General features: G+C 36.7%; 1 protein-coding gene and 1 long non-coding RNA gene across 2 annotated transcripts in view; one reads left to right on the forward strand and one right to left on the reverse strand.

Annotated features, from left to right (window-relative positions):
- Nucleotides 1–22,118, reverse strand: part of LOC129533442 (uncharacterized) — a 169,924-nt gene that overhangs the window by 11,480 nt on the left and 136,326 nt on the right. Inside the window, exon 3 of the long non-coding RNA XR_008679682.1 lies at nucleotides 16,396–16,558. This is a non-coding gene — a long non-coding RNA (uncharacterized lncRNA). The remainder of the gene's footprint in view (nucleotides 1–16,395; nucleotides 16,559–22,118) is intronic.
- Nucleotides 1,675–20,630, forward strand: MINAR2 (membrane integral NOTCH2 associated receptor 2). Its single transcript, XM_004042444.4, has 3 exons — nucleotides 1,675–1,936; nucleotides 14,266–14,493; nucleotides 18,772–20,630. Exons 1-3 carry the CDS (start codon nucleotides 1,772–1,774, stop codon nucleotides 18,949–18,951), a joined length of 573 nt encoding a protein of 190 aa, XP_004042492.1. The 5' UTR covers nucleotides 1,675–1,771; the 3' UTR covers nucleotides 18,952–20,630.

The raw sequence follows: 22,118 nt of genomic DNA on the forward strand, positions 1-22,118 counted from the left end.
GTATTGAAGCCTCAGGCAACTGGGGAATGACAGAAGTATTGAAAGGAAGGATGCCTAAGGAAAACTGAAGGCTCATACCACCTACCTCATGCTTTGGCTAAGGAAAAAGCCTAATCAAATATATTTGGATCTAGGTTCTGTGTCTCTACTTGCCAATATAGAGAGCCAAAGACAAGTAAATTTCTTCTTGAAGGTGTGTGTTATTCCCCAAAGAATCTTTTAGGAAGAGCAAGCAGCCTGAGAAATATTTGTTCATTAGATATATTCTGGCAGCAACCAGGAAAACCAGAAAGTACCAAGCACATGCACATACACATAATATACTTGACTCTTGAAACACTTGTGGTTTCACTGTTTTGTTATTAACTGTCGTTATGAAGTACCTATTTCTTTATCTAGTAAATGCATTTATAAAACCATCCAAACCTATTTTAATATTGTAAAACAGTGATAGAGTTTTGGTCCAAAACATTCTTAGAGAAAATGTTAACTGCTTAATTCAGTTTTACAACTATAAGTAGGGCAGATATTTTTTAACACACCCCCTCATGTTTATTGCTGTGAAGAAGATAAGTACTCTCCAGTGTCCTGCTTGATTCAAGAACATCCCGGCTGCTGACTCTTGTAAGCCATATGGCACTCTTCTGAGATCTAGTGCTGATACATTCCACATGTAACCCCACTGCCCCTGGAAGAGAAACTTTCCTGCTGAGTCAGAGGGGTTTATAGAGATGTGAAATTAACAGACAACCTATGTCTTTTAGAAGCTGCTAATATATCTATCCTTTGCCTTCTCACAAGTGGGGAAGTTTCTCCTCCCTCCAGTTGGAAATCCATACTTTCCCAGTGAGAAGTATGGGTCACCTAAAACAGAGTGCCTTGTAAAGAGAGAACATATCTCCATTAAAGTCATCACGACTTGCTGGCTGGCTACAACTGCCCACAGCCTCACTCCCACCACCTTGGCTCTCTTAACAGCAGATGGGTTCACTTAGAAGAGCGTGTCATCCAAACCCAGCAGCCATGTTTTTTTGGGGTTCCAGATGTGCCATGTGAACACCAAAGCACATTGTTAAGAGCATACACAGCTAGGAACAGAGTCAAGGGGACCTAAGATAGTGAATGGGTCAGGGTGGTAGATTGGGGCACTAAATTACTGTAGCAAACTATAAAGCACATTCTTGCCATTTCCCTCCCCAGAACAAAGCTAACAACCTAAACCTGGTTAGGTTTCACAAGAGCTGAGGCTCTGGAACATGAGAAGAAGCATAATCCTGAGTATCACATGTGAGGCTGTGGAGGCAGGGCCTAGTCAGCTGTGTTAGCTTAGCAATGTTCGAAGAGAAAAATCAAGCACTGTCTCCCTATACGTGACTGTTTCCTGTGCTCCGCATTGCGGGTTGTAACACAGATTCTGGCAGCCTTTATTCAAACAATAGTTTCCCTTAAATTGTTATTTCTAACTCTGAATGAAGAGATATTACGTGCTACACATATCTAATTCTGTCATCCTATTAATTTTAATGAGTATAGCCCCATCTGTTTCGGTCAAGCACCCTCCATGTACATGTGTGTGAGAAAGGTAGGGCAGTGTGCTGCTTAGTTTCTTTGTCCCTGTGCATTGATGTATCATCTCGAGAGCAGTGGCTGCGTGCACCTGAGAGACTTGGTTTCAGATGCAGTCAGAGCATCCTCAGGCACATTAATAATGGAGGAGTCTGACAGGAGCAGCTTTGCCTGTCTTTGTTTTCCACTGTAGGTGAAGGGAGACATGGATCTCTCTGTTTTGCCAAATAACAACCATCCTGACAAATTCCTGCAGCTTGACGTAAAGTCTTTAACGAGGAGCTCAGCCCTCCTTCAGGCCAGCCTGGCGAGGTTTCCGGGTGGAAATTATCCTGCTGCACAACACTGGCAAAACCTTGTCTACTCACAGGTAAGATCTAGGGGCACAAAAATACGGGGATGGAGGCTTGTTTCTTTCTCGCTATCTGCCATTTCACCATTTATGCAACAAGAAGCCTATAGGAACAGAGTACAAGGTAGCTGCTCTGTCTTCCAACTTAGTCTTTCTCTCTTCCTTAACATTAGGAACTTTTCTTTAATTTATTCATAAAATACATGGATTCTCTCATTCATTAATTCCCCTCCTAGCATTAGCTTCTCTGCCTATCCTCATTTTAGATTTCAGGTGACCCTCATTTACTCCTTCCCTTCAAAAATTTTCAAACTAATTGTTATATGCACAAATAAGACTTTGGGGGAAAAACTCCCGTCTCTATCTTTTGGTGTAATCTAAGCATAAAGCATCAGAAGTCTACATTGTGGGCATAAACAAGCCTCTAAAACAGCTGGAGATCTTGCTTCTGCCTCCCTTAGACTAGCTCCCTTTCATAGCATACACAGAAGACTTAGAAAACAGAACAATGGAAACCTAATTATTGAAGGGAAAAAATACAGCAAACTCACCACTTGAAAAAGTGCTAGCTATTACTGTAGATACTCTTATTTTCCACAGGTGTCCATGTGGACAAGGAATACCAATTAGACCTTCAAACCCAGTGCAGGTTTTATTTCTCTTTTCTTTTGCATTTTCCTTCTTTTTGCTGACCAAAAGAGAAGAATAAAACTGTGATGAGTTCCATCAGCTGGAGTAAACATAAAGGCCCTAACTGTTGCACAGCTAATGAAACAGAAATAATCTTTGCTTTAAGACATGAAGGCTAATGGGGTTAAGAGTTAGTCAATTTAGAAACAGGAAGAAGCATTTCATTACAGAACAGATGTGACTGACCTACAAACCCCTGCAAGTCATTAAATCCTTTGGAGTGGTTCAAATTCCCTGAACAGAAATTTGTTTTCTTTTAAGAACAGTTGCTACTCATGAGTCCTGGTGTAAAGTGACTCCTTTGTGGTAAGTTTGTGGGCTCCTCGGGACCTTTATCATGAGATCATTCAAAATCAAGTACACTCAAATGATTATGTAAGTGTTTCCTCCACCTATAAGGATTTTAATTTATTTCCATTGTAAGGCAGCCTATTATGACAACTGGCATTTTTTGAATTTTGCATCAATCACTTTGGTAATCCTCAAACCCTTCTGCCATTTCATACCCAGCCATCTTGTTGTTGTTGTATTTGTAGGCGTTCTTTTTTTAAGTTTTAAATGAAATGAAATGCAATTGCTCCTTTTTCCTCCTTATTGTTTATATCACAGAATAAAATGATTCAAAAATCAGTTCAGAAAACTTGGCCCTTCTATGCTATGCAGTTTAGTCTAAGAAAACATATCCAATAAATTCCTTTGAGGTTGGAACACATTGATCTAACATCCTTTGTTTGGTACTGAAGTTGACCTATTTCCTTCATGTGGAACTTCACAGTTTAAAACTCTGTTGAATGTTGTTCCTAAACCTAAATGAAATGCAAATTTTTAAAAGGCAACTTTTTCTACAGACCCCATTGGGTGGAAATAGTTATTCAAAGAAAAACCAAAAAGGTACATTTCTGCTTCATAGGTCTTTGAATATGTGTTGTTAATCATTATAAACTTCAAATAAACTTGATTTAGTTATCCTTTTAGCCTAAGAAGAAATGTTAAATGACCTAGTGAAGGCCAGTGTACTAATTGGCCAATTATTAATGCATGGAGTGGAGAGGCAGGACATCAAGTACAAATTCAGGTAATCAGGTAGATGTGGCACAAAGTATGAGTAACAACAACAATATTCACCACTTCACTTTGCAATGCATCAGTAACTAATTCTCTTTTGGGGATAGATCTTAAAATCCATGATTGATATATTCATTGGATAAAACAATAAATGTCATAGAAATGGCCATATAGAAGTTTTAAATATTTGCCATGATACCACGATAGCATGCCATGAAAGAAGACACTGAATATGCAAGTACATTGAGGTGTTAGGCACACATAAGGTGGTGGCTACCAAATAGTTCTTAATTTAAAGCTCACACTCCATTGGGGAGTCAGTAAGTCAATGGGAAGAACATGGAATAAAGAAGTTAGAAACTTGGTTTCTTATCTCAAATTCACAATAAACCAGTTTTAGAGACATCTGTCATGACCCTTAATTCATGCCTCAGTATTTCCACTTGCAGTATTAGGATACTATTTATTTTACATATTTCCTTAAAAGTGAGAGCAAATGAAACATGAAGTAAAAGCAACTGAGAGCCAGATTTTCCTATAAAAGATCAAGAATATGTATGGAAGTATGTACATATGTATTGTTATTTATACCAGTATTTCAAAATGTATTGAAGTTATCCTTTCATTAGAATTTATTAGGCCGGGCGCGGTGGCTCACGCCTGTAATCCCAGCACTTTGGGAGGCCGAGGCGGGCGGATCACGAGGTCAGGAGATCGAGACCATCCTGGCTAACACGGTGAAACCCCGTCTCTACTAAAAATACAAAAAATTAGCCGGGCGTGGTAGTGGGCGCCTGTAGTCCCAGCTACTAGGGAGGCTGAGGCAGGAGAATGGCGTGAACCCGGGAGGTGGAGTTTGCAGTGAGCCGAGATCGCGCCACTGCACTCTAGCCTGGGCGACAAAGCAAGACTCCGTCTCAAAAAAAAAAAAAAAAAAAAAAAAGAATTTATTAGCAGATAATTCCATTTCCATTATTTTATAAATATTGTGGATGAAGGGGTGTGTGTATATGTGTGCACGCATGCACGTGTGTGCACATGGTGGTTGAGGGGATGTACTCAATAAATACGTCAACCTGTGTGACTAAACCAAGCAGTAGATATAATACCACATGAAATCTACACAAACTCCAGAGTTGTGTCAACTGATCCTTTCATCCCACACCACACAAGTGCATGGTGTTTAGGATATAGACCACCTTGTGGAATGGCAAAGCACTTAACCTGCAGTCATTACCTTTAAACTCGGGGTAACTCAGCAGTTAAAACAGAGATTCCCTAGATTTGAAATGTCACATTGAATCTTTAAATATTGGTATCATTTTATTATCAATGATTTATCATCTAACTTTTAAAATTCACTTTCCATGTGCAGAGGAAACTCTCCTGGTCATTTTTATATGAGCTAAAGCAATACCGTTCAATCTATTTTTTTTTCTTTCTGAGACATAGTCTCACTGTGTCACCCAGGCTGGAGTGCAGTGGCACAATCTCGGTTCACTACAACCTCTGCCTCCCAGATTGAAGCAGCTCTCATGCCTCAGCCTCCTGAGTATCTGGGATTACAGGCACCCGCCACCACGCCCAGCTAATTTTTGTATTTTTAGTAGAGATGGGGTTTCGCCATGTTGGCCAGGCTGGCCTCGAACTCCTGCCTCAAGCTATCCATCCAATTTGGCCTCCCAAAGTGCTCAATTATAGGCATGAGTCACCATGCCTGGCCTCAATCTAGGAAAATAAGCAGTGATGGTCTCAGTTGATTCAGTAACCAGGGACATTGTAGTTCCCATCTATGCAGATACTCAGGTCTCCCATATTTGCAGAGAGTAGACACAGATATTATTTGATTCTATTATATTTATACTTCTCCTTAAATTCTTTCACCGGAGAAATAAAGAAGCTTCACAACAAATTTTATGTCAGTGCAATGAAGAAACATTCACCAAAATCTAATGTTTCTAACTGTTAGATTAATTTTGGGGATGTTTCTGATGAAGACATTTAGAGATGTATTCCAAATATTTCTGCCAACCCCTTTATAAAACAAGTAATGAAAAAAGGCTGATTTTTTTAAACAAATGTGATAAAATAATGTGTTTTTCAAACAACCCCATCAAAAAGTGGGCGAAGGATATGAACAGACACTTCTCAAAAGAAGACATTTATGCAGCCAACAAACGTGAAAAAAAGCTCATCATCACTGGTCATTAGAGAGATGCAAATCAAAACCACAATGAGATACCATCTCATGCCAGTTAGAATGGTGATCATTAAAAAGACAGGAAGCGACAGATGCTGACGAGGATGTGTAGAAATAGGAACGCTTTTACACTGTTGGTGGGAATGTAAACTAGTTCAACCATTGTGGAAGACAGTGTGGCGATTTCTCAAGGATCTAGAAATAGAAATACCATTTGACCCAGCAATCCCATTACTGGGTATATACCCAAAGGATTATAAATCATTCTACTATAAAGATACATGCACATGTATGTTTGTTGAGTCACTGTTCACAACAGCAAAGACTTGGAACCAACCCAAATGTCCATCAATGATAGAGTAGATAAAGAAAATGTGGCACATATACACCATGGAATACTATGCAGTCATAAAAAAGGATGAGTTCATGTCCTTTGCAGGGACATGGATGAAGCTGGAAACCATCATGCTCAGCAAACTATCACAAGAACAGGAAACCAAACACCGCATGTTCTCACTCATAATGGGAAGCTGAACAATGAGAACATGTGGACGCAGGGAGGGGAACATCACACATCAGGACCTGTCCAGGGTTTGGGGGCAAGGGGAGGGTAGCATTAGGACAAATACCTAATGCATGCAGGGCTTAAAACCTAGATGATGGGTTGATGGGTGCAGCAAACCACCATGGCACATGTATACCTATGTAACAAACCTGCTTGTTCTGTACATGTATCCCAGAACTTAAAGTATAATTTTAAAAAATTCAAATGGCAAGAAAGAAAAATGTGTGTCTTTTTTTTTCCATTTATTGTGGTGGGCCTTAATTTTCTAAATTGCACGTCAGAATATTTTCAGACTAACTCCTTTGTTATATCTTTTCCTGGCTTCTGTCACATCAGTTTCAGAATCAAGGAGCATTGCAGACTAAACCCGTGAGATGGAGGGAAAGGCTAAGGGTGAGAGGCTGCTCTTCCATTGATTTCTAGACAATGTCATTTACTGAATTTATTTCCTAATCACCTTTCTGCACTATTTTTCAATTCAATCACACTGTTTTTTCCCATAAATTTCAATGTCTTTCCTTTTTATTATGGGGTTTTTTTGTGTATAATTGTATTTCTTCTATCTCTGAACACACGTCATGCCTTCCTAAGACTGTCTCTATTTTCAATCTTCCATTTATTATTTTGAAAAAAACAGTGCTGGGGCCGGGTGCCATGGCTCATGCTGTAATTCCAGCACTTTGGGAGGCTGAGGAGGGCAGATCACTTGAGGCCAGGAGTTCAAGCTCAGCCTGGCCAACATGGCAAAACCCCATCTATACTAAAAATACAAAAATTAGCCTCCTGTGGTGGCATGGCCTGTAATCCCAGCTACTCAGGAGGCTGAGGCATGAGAAACGCTTGAAGCTGGAAGGCAGAGGTTGCAGTTAGCCAAGATCGTGCCACTGCATTCTAGCCCAGGCAACAGAGCAAGACTGTTTCAAAAAAAAAAAAAAAAGTCCCAGCACTTTGGGAGGCCGAGGCGGGTGGATCAGTAGGTCAGGAGTTCGAGACCAGCCTGACCAACATGGTGAAACCCCGTCTCTACTAAAGATACAAAAAATTAGCTGGACTTGCTGGCGCACACCTGTAATCCCAGCTACTCCAGAGGCTGAGGCAGGAGAATCGCTTGAACCGGGGAGGTGGAGATTGCAGTGAGCTGAGATCACGCCATTGTACTCTAGCCTGGGCAATAGGGTGGGACTCCGTTGAAAGAGAGAGAGAGAGAGAGTGAGAGCGTCAGAGAGAGAGAGAGAGAGAGAGAGACAGAGGAAGGAAGGAAGGAAGGAAGGAAGGAAGGAAGGAAGGAAGGAAGGAGAAAAAGAAAAAGAAAGAAAAGAACAATGCTGCACAATACAATAATTTCTCCTTTCTAAGCTTATATTGGATGACAATGTGGTACTTTGCAGGTGCTTATATTATCTAGGAAGTAGATTGATAGCATCATCAAGTTCTTCAGGGTACCAAGTTATACTAAATTTATAGGATTAGGGAATTGGCCATGGATGGTATATTTCCAAAAAGAACACCCAAATTGCTCCACCAAACTGTTCTTAGTTGAGACCCAAATGTCTCTGGCATGAAAGCCTATATTAAAGGTACCTTGTATGTTATAATGCCACCTGTGAGCACCAAGAGCCCTGGTTATCTGCAGGGAAAGGCAGGACATAAGGTTTCAGAGAAGCCTGAATCACACCATGGAGGGTCCATGGGCTTTGTCTAAGATTTTGAATTTTATCCTGAAAATTTTGAAGAATCAGTGAAAAATTTAAGCAGAAGAATGACACAGTCAAATATGTGCTTTATAAAGCTTTCCATTCTAGCAATTTAAAACAAAAATTTTGTGTTCACCAAAGAGCTGATTTTCTGAGAAAGTTTATGTGCTGACATATGAAATACACGCAAAATGCCTTTTTTCACTAAGATTATGATAAGGATTACACTGAATGCATAGATCAAAATGGAGAAAACAGAAATCTTTATGCCTTTGATTCTCTCAATCCATGAACATGATGTATCATTTTATTTATTCAGTTCTTCATATGGCCTTCGATAATATCTTGTAATTCTCCACACAAAACTATTCCATATAATTTATTAGGTTTACATCTAAATACTTACATTATTTTTCTGTTGGTAATAGTACCTTTTAAGTCATGTTTTATAATAGAGCATTACTCATGCATACTATTGATCATTATATACTGATTTTGAATCCAGAAAGTGTGTTAAAATCTCTTATTTTGCCCATAAACATCCCTGTAGATGATCATGTCATCTGCTATTTGTTTATTTATAACCCTATTTCCTTTATTTACTTATGTTTCTATTCTTTTTGCATTGCTTTGAGCTTCCACTGCAAAATTATATGGACATTGTGATTACTAGCATCCTTTTATTAATTCTGAAACTAAAATAAGTGTTTCTAATATTAAACCATTAAGTAAACTGTGTTCTGTAAGTTTGGGGCCCTTTCCCTTAATTAGCTTAAGAAAATTTTCTGCTAGTTCTAGTTCACTAGGAGTGTTTGCTTTAAATATGTTTGAATATTTTGAAAGTCTTTTTCTGACCTATTGCAAAATTTAATTTTTTTTTCTGTTAATGTGGTAAATTTCATTAATATTCTAATATTAAGCCATCCTGTTGGTATAACATCTTTCCCTGGTAAAAATCTGTTTTTTCTTGTTACATATAATTTGTACATATTGTAGGATTCTGTTCAGCAATATTGCATTTATAATTTTACATTTATGTGTATAAGAGAAATTGGCTTATGCTTTTCTTTTACTGACTGCCCTTATCTGAAGTTTATACTAACTTCAAAAGTGAGCTGGGGATTGTTCCTTTTCCTATTTTCTGGAGGAATTTGACTAATAAATTATATATTTTGAGAATGGTGGAAGTTGACTGCAAAACCCTCTGACATGCTGTTCTTAAATGTGCGTGTTTGGAGGAGGTTTAAAACTATTGATTCGACTAGTCAAATTATCACAGGTTTGTTAACTTTTTTTTAGTTTTTCTTAAATAAGTTTGGTAAGTTATATTATGTAAGAAATTGTCCGACTGCACATAAATGTTTAAAGTCGCTCAGTTTATTTTCTGATTGTTTCTTAATTTCTGCTGTGTCTCTTGTCAAGTCCCCTTTACATTCCTAACTGGGTGGATTTGTGTCTCTATTATTTTTCTTGAGCAGTATTGCCAGAGATATTTCAAATGTGTTTTTCCAATGAAATAGTTTTCAACTTTGTTTATCTTCTCCATTGTATATATTTATTCTCTTTAATATGTGTTGATTCTGTCTTTACATTTATGATTTCATTTTGACTGTTTTATTATATTTATTCAATGGCTTTATTTTTAAGACTTTGAATTCAATGCTTAATACCTCATTAATTTTCTCATTCTGCTTTATAATGCAAGTATATATGCCCATAATATTCTCTCAAAATACCATTTCAGATCCAGCCAACAATTTTGTAATGTAGCATTTCTCACTTTCATTCTGTCCTAAATTTTAAAATGTTTATTATTTCTTTGAAATGTATTTTTAAATGTCAGCAGAATGTTTTATTTTATGTTTTTGATAATGATTTCTAGATTTATAACTAAGTTGTCAATGGTCGAAAAGCATGGTCCATGTGATATTGAATCTTTGAAATTTGTTTTGGAATTTAACATGCTATCAATTTTATAAAATTTTCAGTATATATTTTTAAAATAAGTATTTTCAATTGTTTAATAAAGACATCCATATATGTCACTTGAACAAACTTTTGATTTTATGGTTCACATCTTCTTTATTCTTTTTTTTTTCCATAAGTTATTGAGGTACAGGTGGTATTTGGTTACATAAGTAAGTTCTTTAGTGGTGATTTATGAGATTTTGGTGCACCCATCACCCAAGCAGTATACACTGCACCATATTTGTACTCTTCTATCCTTCACCTCCTCCCACTCTTCCCTCCAAGTCCTGAAAGTCCATTGCATCATTCTTATGCCTTTGTGTCCTCATAGCCTAGCTCCCACATATCAGTGAGAACATACGATGTTTGGTTTTCCATTCCTGAGTTACTTCACTTAGAATAATAGTCTCCAATCTCATCCAGGTTCTTTATTCTTAATGATTGTTTTGCATGCTTGAGAAAAATTACATGTATAAATTTCTCTGTGTAATTATTTTAAGTTTTGTTTTATAAATGTTGAGACTATTTTATTAGATGCATACAAGTTTAGAATGACAATATTTTACTAATGTTAACTAACTTTATTCATTTTCTGGCAACATTCTTTATATCTAGCAAAGCTTTTGACCGTGTCTATTTTGTCTCCAAGGATCTTGCCAGGAATTTTACTGGTCAAGCTTGAGTTTCATTAGGTTTGCTGAGCATCTAGTAAGGCTTTACCACAGTAAAAAAAAAAAATATATATATATATATACACACACAAACATATATGTGTATACACACATATATACACATATGTGTGTATATTTATATATAATGGTATATGAATATATTATATATGCCATATGTATCACCTAATATATATATATATATATATATCATCACATATGTATAATCATCTTCTGCTATATAGAGCACATTCACAAGAGTCCTGAGATGTGTGTAGTGTCACAAAAAAAGAAAGTGAACCAAAATCTTGTGAAAGATTTCAAGGCCCAGGCTTGGAAGTGGTCTTTCATCCACAAGTCAATGGACATAAAACATGTGGCCCCAATATAAAATCTAAAACAGACTGGGAAAGGCAGATATCCTCTGTGCTTATGGAGTGGAAACAAAATTAGTGAGCATTTAGTCAGTCACAACACCCAGTTCTCATTGTTTACATTTGTCTAGTATAAATTTTTATATTTTTTTACTCTAATTCTTTCTGAATCTTTACATTTTAGGCATTTCTGTTGTAAATATTTTATAATTTAATTCATTTTTTGAAATCTGATCTGACAATCTCTGTCATTGCAATAGGGAGTTTATTCCATGTACATTTAAAGTGATTATTTATAATTGTTTTTCTATGTTTCTGAGATTTTCCACCTGTATTCTTTTTTTGTAGTCTTTTTAAAGATTGTTTAGTCTTCATCTTTTTCCTACTGCTCTGGTGACTTAGAAGCTGTACATTCTTTCTCTGCTTGTTAGTAATATCTCTATCTCCTCGCTGAAATTATTTCTTAAAATTTTCCAATAAAAAATGTGTGTTAAACTTACTATACTCCAGTGTATTCATTTCTCTTACTTTAAAATTCACAAATTAGTGATTATTACTATTTTCTCTATTTCACCTAAATCAATGCTTGCATGGATTCACACACACATTTATCAATTTTTTTGCTTTCTGTCTTTCTTTCTCTCTCATATTTCTCTTGTATCTTAAACGTCTGTTATCAACTTTCTTCTTCCTGAATTACATTTTTAGAGTTTTTACAATAAACTATTAATTTTGTACACTTAATTTTCTTTGTTCAAAAATGCCTTCTATCTCACTCTCTTTATTGAATTATAGTTCACTTCACATAGAGTATATAATGATTAAAGTGTATAAATGATAAATGAACAAAGTTATGCTTAATACAGAAAAGCCTAGGTAAGCTTTGAAGTGTTACCTTTTTTAAATAAATATTTTAAAAGGTAATTTATTTTAGTGCCCAAGTAATTAAAATAGTTGAATTACTATTGAGTTTTCCCCTGGTAAATGTATTCTTTCTTGTGCAGTACAGTGAAGGGTTTTTTGTTGTTGATGTTCTGAAAGTTATTTTAAAAAATTTATCAAGATACAAATAAAAGCTCAACCAAAATCAGTATTGCTTGTGATTAGATTCATAATAAATTTATACTATTAATTTTCCTTCGTCTGTCTCTCAGACATAAATTCACATGCAGTGCAAAAATAAATAGCACTATGCTCTGTAATAAACCTCACAACTTTCAAAAATATCATCTAGAAATAAGGGTTTGAATGTTCTTTTAAAATGTATCTCTGAGTATTTTGCTACTTTTACACATTAGATTTTCTAAGTCTATACACATTGTAATAGAGTGTGTACTTTTTTTCTTGATCTCCCCAAAACTGTATTTTCATTTATAGATCTTTCTTATTTAAGAAACTTGACCAACAGTGTAGAAGACAATCTGACAAAGCCAATTTGTCAGTGTCAGGAGAATTATCCCTCTTCAGAGATGATCAAAGATGCCTAGCCTTGAAGAAAAAAAAATTAAGTAAAAATTATGCTAAGCTCATATCATTTAAATTTCTTATCAAATTACTTTTTTCTCAATTCAGAAACATTACTTTTGAAGCAGTCTATCTTTGAGATAAATGCTAAGCCAAGAAGATTTATTATTTCACTGCAAACTACAGTTTTACAGAATATAAGTTGACTTTGAGCAGACCAAGGACCTATTAAACTCAGAGAGGGGTCTGCAAGTTGAGGTCTAAGCATGTGAAAAATGCATGGATTAAGAAAATTGGGGAAATCCAACACTGAAGAGATGGGAATGGTTTTATCTAGATGATTTTTTTTCCTGCTAGCCATTTCAGAAGGAAACTACATTTAACAGTTTCCAACTTTAGCTTATATAATATAAATTAATGTTACCTATATACACTAATAAATGTTGACAGCATCAGAGTATTGATAATCATAAATATGACTCAGAAGAATAAAATTCCTATTAAATATTCTCTGTTTGGGGTGTCTAAAATACACGACATACATTTACTGAAAAATATCTGTAAATTAAGGAAAGGAGCCACTTCTTTTCAAAGATTAAAGATTATCTAAAATTAACTTATATGAAATCCCTCTCTTGATGTCCCATGACAAATGAAACATGACTCTATAAGCTTTTTGATTCTTCTCAATTTGTGTTTGACCAATGAACAAATTTTAATTTCCAAAATGAACAAATTTTTAATTTCTACCTTCATGATAGCTTGATATACTTAAGAAGGAAACAAAACAAAGTAAAAATCTGAAGGTCAAGCCAGACACAGAAAAGCGCACATTATATGTTTTATTTATAGAAAATATGAGATGAATCCAAACTAATCTATGCTGTTAGAATTTGGGTGCTATTATAGTTATGCTTTGGGCAGGGGGAGGGAGGGTGACTGGAAAGGAGCATGAGGTGTGCTAGTAATGTCATATTTCTAGGTCTGGATGTTGAATCTTGAGTTTGTTTGGTTTGCAAGAATTTATAGAGCTATGTATTTATATATATGAATATTATGCTTCAATTTGAAAAGTTTTTAAAAACCTGAAAATCAGTATTAGAGCTATCTGTCAGTCTTTACACACACAGATGCTAAATTACATGTACAGTGCTAAGTTAGCTTAGACCTCAAAGCTGTCTGAAATGGGAGACATGATAGTATTTGTGAAAGTCGAGGCATATCTCTAAAATGTCTTTTAGTTTTGACTTTGCTGGATTAGCACAGTAATATTAAATACTATTTTAATAAGTCATGGAATATAAAAATAGAGATAAGTAAAATATCATTAAATCTCAATGCAAATAACCTGAGAAAAGTTGGCTTTGTTCAGAATTCTACTATTTGAATTAGAGAGTAAAGAAGGCTCTTTCTCAGTAGTTATAAAATAGCATTTTAATGAATGATTAGTAAAGCTGTTCAAGATCACACACAAAGAAAAAACTCAATTGATGTTAGATTTCTAGGTCAAACAAAACCCTAGAATCCTTTTCTCATTCATTGTCCTAATCTGTTGGGTTTCTGCACAAAATCAGCACATTATCGGTAGTTATCTCACATTGCATTCCCTACTATCAGAAGGCCCGTTGCTAAGAGATGCCTTGTTTCTTTGCCTCTTAGAAGGAAAAGAAGAATATTGCTGCTCAACGAATTAGGGGATCCAGTGCAGACAGCCTTGTCACTGCTGATAGCCCCCCACCATCCATGTCATCAGTTATGAAGAATAACCCACTCTATGGTGACCTAAGTTTGGAGGAAGCTATGGAAGAAAGAAAAAAGAACCCCTCATGGACCATTGAGGAATATGACAAACGTTCCCTGCACACAAACCTCTCTGGACATCTGAAGGTACTCACGACTAAGAGTCAACCTCTTCAACTGATAAGGGAGATCAGTCAAATAATCCTAAAAGAAAGCAATATTGAAGTGACAGGTACTCTTCACTAGGCGCAGAATCTCTAGATTTCAGAGCATTTTGGCTCCTGGCTTTTTTTTTCTCCCTCCTAGTCAGTATTTGTGTTTATTTGTTTTGAGTTTTACAGTTTCAACAGTTACTGGCAACTGTATAGTGTACAGAAGAAAAAAACCATGTGGTACAGAACAAAGGCTTTCCAGGAGGGTAAAAGTTTTATTGAAAATTAATTTGCAAGATCACATTTTCTGTCCGTTTGTAAACATTTATGTTCATGAACACTTAAGAGCTGATTCCCTAGTCTACATTTATTCAAAAATATTTATTAAGTGTTCTGTGTTAGGCACTGTGCAAGGAACTTCTCATCAAAGATTATTTTATCTCAGCCCTCTCAGTGATTTAAGATTGCAGATTTACATTTTGGTCATTTTCCTGTGTCTCAGTAACAAAACAAAACAAAAACATTTCAACACAGGAAAAGTATGCAATGAACTCATTCACCCAGCTTAAACCCAACTTAAGTTTTTCTTTCTTTGTTTGCCCCCACTGGTGTCACCCCATCACATGAAAAACTTCAAAATACCTGAAAAGCAAGGAAGCAGCCCTCTGTTTTCTGAATGGACTGGATTCCTACCCAGCCTTGGCTTGCCTCCACCTGCCCTAGGCCAGGAAGGCCTGCCATTTTCCAAGTACATACCCTTCATTTAAAAATGTTTATCTAAGCTAAGCCCCATACCTTAAGCACTCGAGAATTTTTTTCTTTTTTTTTTAAGAGGACAGCACCCTGTCTCCTTGAATCCTACTCACACTTTTTACAATTTCAAATATGTGCTGCTCAAAAGATCCACTGTCCAGAATCTTTGAAGTTTCTTAATCTCTTAGTAGATTGAATGTATCTCCTCCTTTACGTAGCCCATTTTCCAGAGAAGTTTACATAACAGATGCTCTCCACAGAAACAATAATCTTGCGTTTCTTTTTCCTTCCTTCTTTAAATTTTGCATTCCTTACCAAGCGTCTTAAGGACATCGAAAAAGTCACCCCTACTATTAGAAAAAAAAGTACTGATTTATTTTACAAACATTTCTTGACTGTATGTTAGGACCTCTTCCTTTTGCTGTTTACATGCAAAATAAGGGAACTATGGAGGTGAATGTTCCTGTCCCTACCTTCAAAAAGTTGATCTAACTGAGCAAATTAACAGACAATAACTATAGAACAAGATAAAGGAAGCTAACGGTAATAGTAACAGAAAGTGCCATGCAGTATTCTAACTCATAAGTGGGAGATGAACAATGAGAACACATGGACACAGGGAGGGGAACAACACACGCTGGGGCCTGTGAGGGGTGGGAGGCAAGGGGAAGGAGAACATCAGGACAAATACCTAATGCATGCGGGACTTAAAACCTAGATGACGGGTTGATAGGTGCAGCAAACCACCGTGGCACAGGTATAGCTATGTAACAAACCTGCACATTCTGCACATGTATCCCAGAACATAAAGTAAAAAAAAAAAATCCGTACCCCAAATTCTCAGGATACACTTTACCTATATAGAAAACTTGTACATGTAACCCTGAAGCTAAAATAAAAGTTCACAAAAAAAGAGACCAAAATGCCTTTTCCCTCACATTTGCCAATACTGGTTACTTTTCAAATAAATCATCAATGATTGGAAAAAATGATAACACATTGTTTGCTGATTTTCATTTTTCTGATTACCAGGCAAGGCTGAATATTCTAGTAAAAGTATAAAACTTGTTCACTATAAAAGCCCAAGTTAGGATTAGTGTGATAGCACATAATTATCTCCTGTTAAATGTTGCCATAGGCTTACCTATGATACTCTTCATTCTCCGTCCTAGGAAATTGCTGATTTTCAGGTTTTCTGCTCTTTGTGGAATTAGTCCATCATCACCATTGCTAGCAGCAGCACAATCAGTCAGGTTTTCTGATAATCCCATGTTATTACTTCCGTGCTTCTTTATTTCTTCTTCAACCTTGAGTAGAAGTTTGATATTAAGAATGGTTATTACTTTATACAATAAAAAGAAGTTTTGTTTCACTGAAAAAAAAAATAAAGAAGAAAAATAAAAAAGACAAAGTGCCTGTAGGATAGGAAGGGGGCACAAATCACATTTGATTATAAAAGGACTTCATGAAAAAATAAACTTATGGGCTTGAAGGATGTATAGAATTCCCAAAGGTATAGATGGTTTGCCTAAGTGGGAAGGCTCTTTTGTCAGGAGTAGCAAGAGCAAAGGCAGAAATATAGGAGCTACAGGTTAAGTAATAGAATAATGAGAAAATAAGGCTAGAAAATAAAGCTAAAAAATGTTTGAATGTTACACTTAGGAAACTGAATATTATTGGCAATAAGGAGTAATTTTTTAAGCTGGACAATTATATGAGTTATGTTTAGGAAGAATGAGCCATATATACAATGAGTGCCATGTTTTACTACAATTAGGACCTGCTCCCTCCCCTACCCAGTCCTCTGTTTATACTCTCACTCTCCCTAAAGCAGTGGACTCTGAGGTCTGAGGCCTGTTTTACAGGTCTCATAAGGTTATTCGTCAGCACTAACTTCCTGAGAGAAGCTTCTGGAAGCCATAACTTTGGTTTTCATTAAAATTTTTTCTTATGCCTCATTAATGCAACTTTCATCTTCACCCTTGTCTATATCTCATAGAGCCCCAACTTATTTTCTGAAACCTTGACACCACTTTTAAGCTATAAACCCAAGTCCCTGTGGTTGCTCCCATTTTTCTACGATGGTAAGAGTTTATAAGCCAGAAAAGAGAAAAGAAATCCATGTTTAATTACAAAGGAAAGCTATAAGCAGAATGTGACAAAATAGTCTCTATTAGTGAAGCTCTTAGTGGAAAACAGAGGCATTAAACTTACAGAGTGCAGGCCTCTGATTAGGACACGAAATGAAGGATAGGCATGAGGTAGATGAGGATTTTTACATCATTACCCTTCTTCACAGATCATCCATATTTTATTTTAACATTTTAGCATTTCTAAAACTAAGAAGTTCCAACTAGTACTAGGGTAATGGGAGAATTATATTGCCATCATCAGAATCTATCCTCGCTTTCTATTAATACATGCATGCACATTCCTCTCCTAGCAGTGCACCTGGAAGTCTGAAGCTAGTTCATTGACCCCTGACGCTGATAAAGAAAACTTGCTGTGCCACATTTCAGCTGACTTTAAGTCTCCTGAGACTGGAGAGGCAAAGAGAGGGTAGGCAGTCCACTGTAAGCCATTACAATAAAGCAGATGAAATATAATGAAGCATGAAGTAGGTCTGTGAAAGCAGAGATTGAGTATTCATTGTAAATTTGTTGTATAGAAGGCATAGACACCAAATCTACAGCACCAAAACATAGCAAGAGATGTAACAGGAAAAAAATGTATTTTTATAAATGTATGGACAATAGACTTTGCAGGTGATTTATCAGGTACAGGAGATCAGGTTGACTTGATAATTCTATGGGCCTGGAAGGAAAGATGAAGTCTGTGAAAGAAAGAGAGACATGGGGAATAAATAAGAGCTGATGTGGGGAAGAATATAATGGGTCCTTTTTTCAGGAGGTCAAACAAAGTTTCTGCATGCCAGACATGTGGCAGCCCTCTACAAGGAAAATCAGTGGGTCAAGAGTAATGGAAGAGACTCCTGACTTTTAGCCCTACTACTTCCATGAAAGTCAGCTTCCGGGTTTACTGAAAACCCCACCAAGCATGTTTATTCCTGGCATGCAGACAAAATCAAACCTCAAAGGTTCATCTAAAGCAAAGAATTTTCATTTTATTTCAACTTACTATGCTGAATTACATGCACTATTTATAGGACGTAAGGAACACCAAATTGGCTACAATGTGATAGAAACACCGTTGTGTTTCTGACCCTCTGATGTGAGCAATTTAATTAAAGAATCATGAAGGCCTCCTAATTAATTCTGATGCAGACCTACAAATTGGAATTGCAGGGATTCCGTGTCAGCCAGGAGACTGTAGCTGCAATTTTATGCTATTCAAGGAAGCCTCATACCGCTCATGTGAGCCATGACATTGAAGCCTTGCCCAGGACAGAGTGAATATGGACCATCAGTCCCCATGACAGTGTCTTGTTCTGCAATCTCAATTAATTTGTAACACTGACTGATTACTGATTAATCATATTCTCTATGTAATTTTCTTTTAGGAAAATCCTAATGACCTGCGGTTTTGGTTGGGAGACATGTACACTCCAGGTTTTGACACTTTATTGAAAAAGGAAGAGAAACAAGAGAAGCATTCAAAATTCTGTCGTATGGGTCTGATTTTACTTGTCGTTATCTCCATCTTGGTTACCATAGTGACTATCATTACTTTTTTCACCTGAGGAAACTCCAACAGTCAGAGCTACTTTAAATTTCCTAAAAATTTTTCTGATAAACATTTGAAACCACCCCCCACCAAAATAACAAAAAAACACATGTACATGCAGTGTGAATGGATTGTTGATTGTATTATTAAATGTAATTGTCCTGAAGAATGTGAATGTCGGGCGTGGTATGCTGGCTTCTCCACTTTGTTCTATAAAAGCTTTATAAGAGTGCCAGCCTGAACTTTGTCCTTTGGGAAGCAGGAATTCTGAGGACCATAATCACAGAATAGTCCCTATATGCAACCCACATTAAATATCTTTATAGGGAGCAAACAGTATCAAAAATTGTCAGCAGCTTTGTTTTCATGCTTAAACTATATTAACCTTGTTTTAAAAATACTGTTAACTCTTTACCACCTCATCCTCCTGTGATCACCAGAAAAGTTTGAGCTGATAATTTTTTTTTAACCAACTGCTGGGTAGCTAGGATAAAAATCTTCTGGTTGTGCTGCCAACTGAGTTAGATTCATTCTCTGTTTTATTTTCCTGTATTTCTGTTTACGTCAGAAAAAAGGAAAAAGGGAAATATCTTATTCAAATCTATTCTTATTTCCCCAGTAATCATCTATGATGCCCCAATTTCATGTTGCAATTTTAATAGAATTAAACTTGGATAGGCCATAGTTACATAATTAATTACATTTAGATCCAATTTATCCAAATTGGCTGTGACCCTTGGTGGCAGTCAGTGTGTATATATTACCAACCATGGTCTAGGTTGGGGGTCCCTAGGAAAGCAGAGGGAAAGGAAAGCAGAGGGAATACTGCTAAGAGAACAGAGTTTGAAGCCTAACTGCTACTTGCTAACAGACTCTGGCAAGTTATTCTCTCAGAGAAGGAATGATATTACCTGCCCAACAGGGCTGGCCAAAGGACCAAATACAAAACAGGTATGAACAGTATCTGGCTCGAAATAAGCAGTTGCTTAATTAAAGGCAGTTGTTATTATTAATTTATGCTAGCTAATTGACAACCTGAGTTTACCTTCCATTGTCTGCAGATACCTGGGGACATGGTTGTAGACACAGATGGGGAATCAAGTCACCACCCTGCCCTTCCTTCTAGAACATCCTTTCCTAAGCCCCTCATTCCCACTCTTTTCTCATCTTTAAACAACCCAGCCAAAGGCTATCTTATGCAAGAAACAAAAGAGGGACTTTCTCTTCTTCCCATGAGCCTAAAGTAAGATTTTGTCCTTTGATATTGCCATATCATTTTGTTGTATTTGTCTTAAAGATGCTTGAAATAAAGTACAGTAAAAGACAGTTTGGGCTGGGCGCGGTGGCTCGCACCTGTAATCCCAGCACTTTGGGAGGCTGAGGTGGGTGGATCATGAGGTCAGGAGTTCGAGACCAGCCTGGTCAACATAGTGAAACCCCGTCTCTATTAAAAGTACAAAAATTAGCCAGGGCTTGGTGGCGGACACCTGTAGTCTCAGCTACTTGGGAGGCTGAGGCAGGAGAATCTCTCGAACCCTGGAGGCAGAGGTTGCAGTGAGCCGAGATTGTGCCACTGCACTCTAGCCTGGGTGACAGAGTGAGACTTCCATAAAAAAAAAAAAAAAAAAAAAAAAAAAAAAAAAAAAAAAAAAGAGACAGTTTTACTGGACAATAAAGTTGTTGTGTAGAAAAAAACCGCGTTAGTCATATTTGTAGTCCCTGATTTTTTATTCCTCTTCTCCTCCGTGGAAGGTTCCAGTACAATTTAAAACTGAATTACAGGAGAAATTTAAAACTGAATTACAAGAAATAAAGTATCGGGGACTTTATCACTCTCTCTGTGGACAGATATTGCTTGCTGTTACTCTGCCTTCAAAGCTTACCTGCCTAAAGTTTACCTCTAAGGGATTCAAAACATGTTCAGGTCTCTGCCACACATGGAAAACATCTGTGCTGAATCAGGTCACATGTGGCTGCCTAGGATTAAGCATGGGTAAGGCTTCTAAAGGCAATAAGCAAGAGTAACCAGAAAAGTGTAAAGTCTGCTTACCTGAATTCCTGTCTCCCTTGCCCCCATCTCATTACCTTTCTCTTCTGCCTAGTCAATTCCGGTCAAGCACCTAGTATTCTTCGATTCTCCCTATCCCTCTTCTATTCTTATTTATGATACTATCAGTCATTTAGGTTTCATCATAAATGAGTTTATTACTTTCCTATTGCTTCCAAACCAATCTTCAGTTTTAGCTTTCAATGTAACTGTAAAATCAAAATATATTATTGCCCTGCCTTGAATTAATGTTATGCATCTACATGTGTGGGCAACTTATAAATAAAGAGAATTTACCTGTTTACACTCAAAATAATACCTTAAAAGAAGTTCCAGTTTTGCCTTCTACAGTACAGATTTTTGTGAAAATGGAGCAGAAAGAGCATAAAGTCATGGAAAATGCAGAGGCGATGGCCCTAAACAGGCTTATGTTGAAATCGGCTTTCTTGAGAAGCTCTCATCCAGATTCAATGAACTAGTGTCTCTAAAATATTTAAATGCAATCCTTGGCAAATAACGGGTAGTCAATAAATAATAATTATTGTTATCTTTAACACTGACTATTTTAGTAACTTTTAACCTAAATTGGGGTGAGAACACCTGGCTCCACCCGTTCTTAAGTTATAATAATTTAGTTTCAACAATAATCTTCCCCAGATTTTTGTACACCGCCCTACCCCCCCGCCTCCGCCAAGAAAAGGTATCTTTTGTATTTTTGCCTTGTTTTTGTATATTAGGTGAGTGTGAGGGAGGCCTAAAAGCAAATGGTATATTAAATTTTCTTTCAAAAAAAATTCCAACTGTGCATACTTTTTAAAAGTGCTCCTCCCAGACTCAACAGGAGGATTAAAGGGTTTTTTTTTTAACATAATCCATTAATGGCCGTTCCAATTATATTCATGCCGCTGTCACCTAGTGGAGAGTTTAGTGAGTGGAAAACAGAAAAGGGAGCGTCCTGGATACATTTCTCCAGAGTGCACTACTGCCATCTGGTGGTGATATTTACTAGGCCTGCCCTCAGCTCATGAAAAAGCATTTTACCAAAGGGATATGCCTCTGTAATTACAATCAGTGTGATGGCATGACTAACAGCTCCTGCAACCACTAATTTTGATACCCTCTCATCTTTCCAGAAA

The sequence above is a fragment of the Gorilla gorilla genome, chromosome 4 (genome assembly GCF_029281585.2).
Source record: "Gorilla gorilla gorilla isolate KB3781 chromosome 4, NHGRI_mGorGor1-v2.1_pri, whole genome shotgun sequence".
NCBI classification, from domain to species: Eukaryota; Metazoa; Chordata; class Mammalia; order Primates; family Hominidae; genus Gorilla; species Gorilla gorilla.

What these genes read in the sequence shown, in the direction of transcription:
- MINAR2 (XM_004042444.4), top strand. Translation starts at nt 1,772, where the DNA reads ATGGATCTCTCTGTTTTGCCAAATAACAACCATCCTGACAAATTCCTG. An exon ending in AAAACCTTGTCTACTCACAG is followed by an intron (nt 1,937 to 14,265) that starts GTAAGATCTAGG and finishes TTTGCCTCTTAG; the next exon opens with AAGGAAAAGAAGAATATTGC. An exon ending in ACCTCTCTGGACATCTGAAG is followed by an intron (nt 14,494 to 18,771) that starts GTACTCACGACT and finishes ATTTTCTTTTAG; the next exon opens with GAAAATCCTAATGACCTGCG.